Consider the following 3,167-nt stretch of genomic DNA (forward strand, 5'->3'; position numbering starts at 1 on the left):
CCCCCCCCCCCCCCTTTCGCCGATCCGCGCCACCGTCATCGCGCCGAGCTGGATCCTTCAAGATGATACGGTCAACAAAGGGAGGCTGCAACTTGAGATGAGGTCTTTTTTTTCTCTTCGTAATAATTATTTCGAGGTTCCCACGAGAGCGAGCTTCATACGGGACGAACGGGACGGACACACTGGAGCGAGCAGGTAGCGGAAGTCATCTGGACGAAGCGTAGAGAAAAAGAGAAAGAAGAGAAGAGAGAGAGAGAGAGAGAAAGGGAGGGGAAGGAGGGAGGAGAAAGAGGGAGAAAGAGAGCGCGAGAATACGAGACGACGAGAGAATCTCGTCTCGTTACACGCTTGTTTGAGAAATCAATCTCGTTGGATTGTATTACGCGGCACAAAGTGTCCGACTCGCGCAAAAAGTGGGTTAAAGCCCGATCGATCGAGCGAGCGAGCGAGCGAGCGAGCGATTCAATTGCGCCGAAGTGCATTTGATCAATGATTACGACTCGTATCGCGCTTTCAAACGAATTTTTACGTACGCCGATTATCCCCATAATCGAGTATCAAGCATTACGGCTGCACTCGGTCGGCTCTGATTCAGCGATATTTACGAGCGGCGAAACGCGAGAACGACCGTCCCCGCGCCGGCCGGTGGATCGATTTTGGGACGGCGCGGTCTAATTGGCGGTCCTTAGATGCTTCTTCGCTTCTTTTAACCGGTTCGAGTGCCATTGTAAAATCCACCGAGCAGATTACGCGCGAGAGTATGTGGGCCCCGGTTCTTCCGGCCGTTCCCACGCGCAAGCGCGCGGGGCCTCCTAAAATACTAAAACAAAACCTCATCCCTCCCCCTCGCCGCACCTTCTCGTTGCATTCGATCCTCTAAAACAAATCCTGTCGCGTAGGATGGCGGAGGAAAAAAAAAGGGGTCCGCGATGGACAGCCTGATCAAATATATCCAGTATACATCCGTTATGACGACTTCCGCTACTGACGCAATTATCAGTCCTGCGTGCCGCTGAGAAGAGTTTCATGTTGCCGCCACGAAAATTACATTTTTCATTGAGTAACTTCGTTTCAGCTTCGATGCGACTCCGATTTACTGGTTCTGCCTTTTATTTCTATTTTTGTATTATATCGCTTTTATCTATCTGTTTTTGGAGGGCCAATAAAGCTATTATTATTATTATTATTATTGTTTGCGCGAAAATGGAAACGTTTCGATTTTATGACAATGCAATAATACCGTGACGGTAATAATAATTAAATCGGCCCCCGCGTGCGAACAATTCTTCAAATTTCCTATCCTTCCCTTTTCCGTTCTCATTTTTCGCAACTAACAAATTAAAAGAAGGTTATAAAATGAAAAAATTCAGAACAGCGACGTAGAATCCATGCGTGTGAAGGCTGTCTCCCTTGAACGTCTTTCGTACGCGATCACAAGTAGCATATTTTTGAACGCTATCTCTCGTAAAGCGGGATCACGTCTCCAGATAAATAAAGCAACGGTCACGTTTTCCTGCAACACGTTTTGGCGCCACGCCGGCAACATGGTGGTTTTCACACGAGGCGAACAAAGTCACGTATAAACAGCCGAGCACAGCCTTGCTCGCCGTGAATTCTACCGCTAAGCGACTTGGGTGATTAGAAGGCGCGAGAGATGCCGTTCAATTAGCCATTTGGGTCGATCGTGTTCTCGTACACGGTCGAATCGCATAAATGTCGCATCCACCTTATCACGTAAAATTCATCAGAAATGCGACTTACGTCTTTCTTCATTGCGTCGAGGATGAGAGACTTCATTTCGTCGAGGCTTTGATTGATTCGAGCGCGTCGTCGCTTTTCCATTATTGGCTTGTTGCTCTGAAATAATCGAATGAAAATCCGCCATTTATTCACAAGAGCCATATTTATCGGGGTCACCAAAATATTATATTACTTCCGCTTTAAATCGGAACGATATATCACGATACACATATCAATTCTTCTCTCGGTACGCAATATTTTCTTTTTCTCTCGGCGAAGAAATTACAGATTCCAATCGGGCGAAAATATCGAATTACCTTCCTCAATTCCGCTTTCGTCATCTCCGAGTGCGACCGCGGCTCGAATTCCTCGTCGCCCAGCATTTTGCAGTTGTGGTAATCCACCATTTAAACGGGATCCTCAGTCATCATCGTTTCTGCTTGAACGTGCACACTCTCGCATAGCCCTTGCTTAATTATTAAATTCTCGGCAGATATCCCGACTATTTTTCCTCTCACACTCACAACGTTGCATCAGAGTTGCATGATCGCACCGAGGAGCACTGAAACTTGGTTTATACGACGTGCCCCGGTCATTGCCGGAGGCACTCGGACGACTGTGTTGGGGATGTCTAGCGTAACCGGTGTCGTCTCGGTTAGGGTGTCGAGGGTAACTGTTTGACGTTTTCGATTTCGAAGACCACATGCCGATGTGCCCGTATACTTGTAGAGTGGGGACGAACTACCCGCAGTGGGGGTATTGGGTACCACGAAGTGGGGAGCCCTTGGCCCTCGGTTCCCGGCCCTCCTGAGACCTGTTGATGTGTGGGAATTCACGCCGTCTGCGGGATATACCTTCTGTGACGTAGTCAGTTAAATTTGGATTACATCCTGCGAAGATGGTATCACGCCGGTAATTTAGATAATTTCACATCTGCATTTCCGCACGTTTCAGCTTTTATTTTGTAAATGCACAGGGAAGAAGGTTCCTTTGGATTTAGTACACGCGTTTGCTTGACTTGGGTTTGTCTCATATAAACAACATAATTTGGTACGAAATATTATCTTGTTTCAATGAAAACGTTGTTGTTTTACTAGAGTGAAGCATATTGTACGATAGAAAAAAACAGTATTAGTTAAAAAAATAATATTTAGCCTTCAATGAAAAAATGTAACAAAAAACTTGTTTAATGTTATTTTCAAATAATTCATAACTTGTGACAACCATTGTCTGTAATGTTTGGATGAAAATGTAAAAGAAATGTTATTTGATGTGAAAATATTTATTGTTCGAAAGAAACCATACAATCCTGTTTGTTGAATCAAGCATTCTTTCGTTGGTTTCATTTCGAAAGACAAATTTGTTTCAATCAAAGAAATTTTATTAAATCTATAAAGATCTTTTTCTCTGTGTACACACGCTCACTG

General features: G+C 45.0%; 1 protein-coding gene across 1 annotated transcript in view; it reads right to left on the reverse strand.

Moving 5' to 3' along the window:
* Positions 1 to 2,147, reverse strand: part of LOC106744258 (protein hairy) — a 5,265-nt gene extending 3,118 nt beyond the window's left edge. Inside the window, exons 1-2 of the mRNA XM_014618879.1 lie at positions 2,058 to 2,147; positions 1,762 to 1,857 (exon numbers count right to left, since the gene is read on the reverse strand). Coding sequence (XP_014474365.1) covers positions 1,762 to 1,857; positions 2,058 to 2,147 — 186 coding nt within the window. The remainder of the gene's footprint in view (positions 1 to 1,761; positions 1,858 to 2,057) is intronic.
* Between the last annotated feature and the right edge of the window lie 1,020 nt (positions 2,148 to 3,167).

This window comes from Dinoponera quadriceps, unplaced genomic scaffold, assembly GCF_001313825.1.
Source record: "Dinoponera quadriceps isolate SergipeBrazil2010 unplaced genomic scaffold, ASM131382v1 scaffold707, whole genome shotgun sequence".
Lineage (NCBI taxonomy): Eukaryota > Metazoa > Arthropoda > Insecta > Hymenoptera > Formicidae > Dinoponera > Dinoponera quadriceps.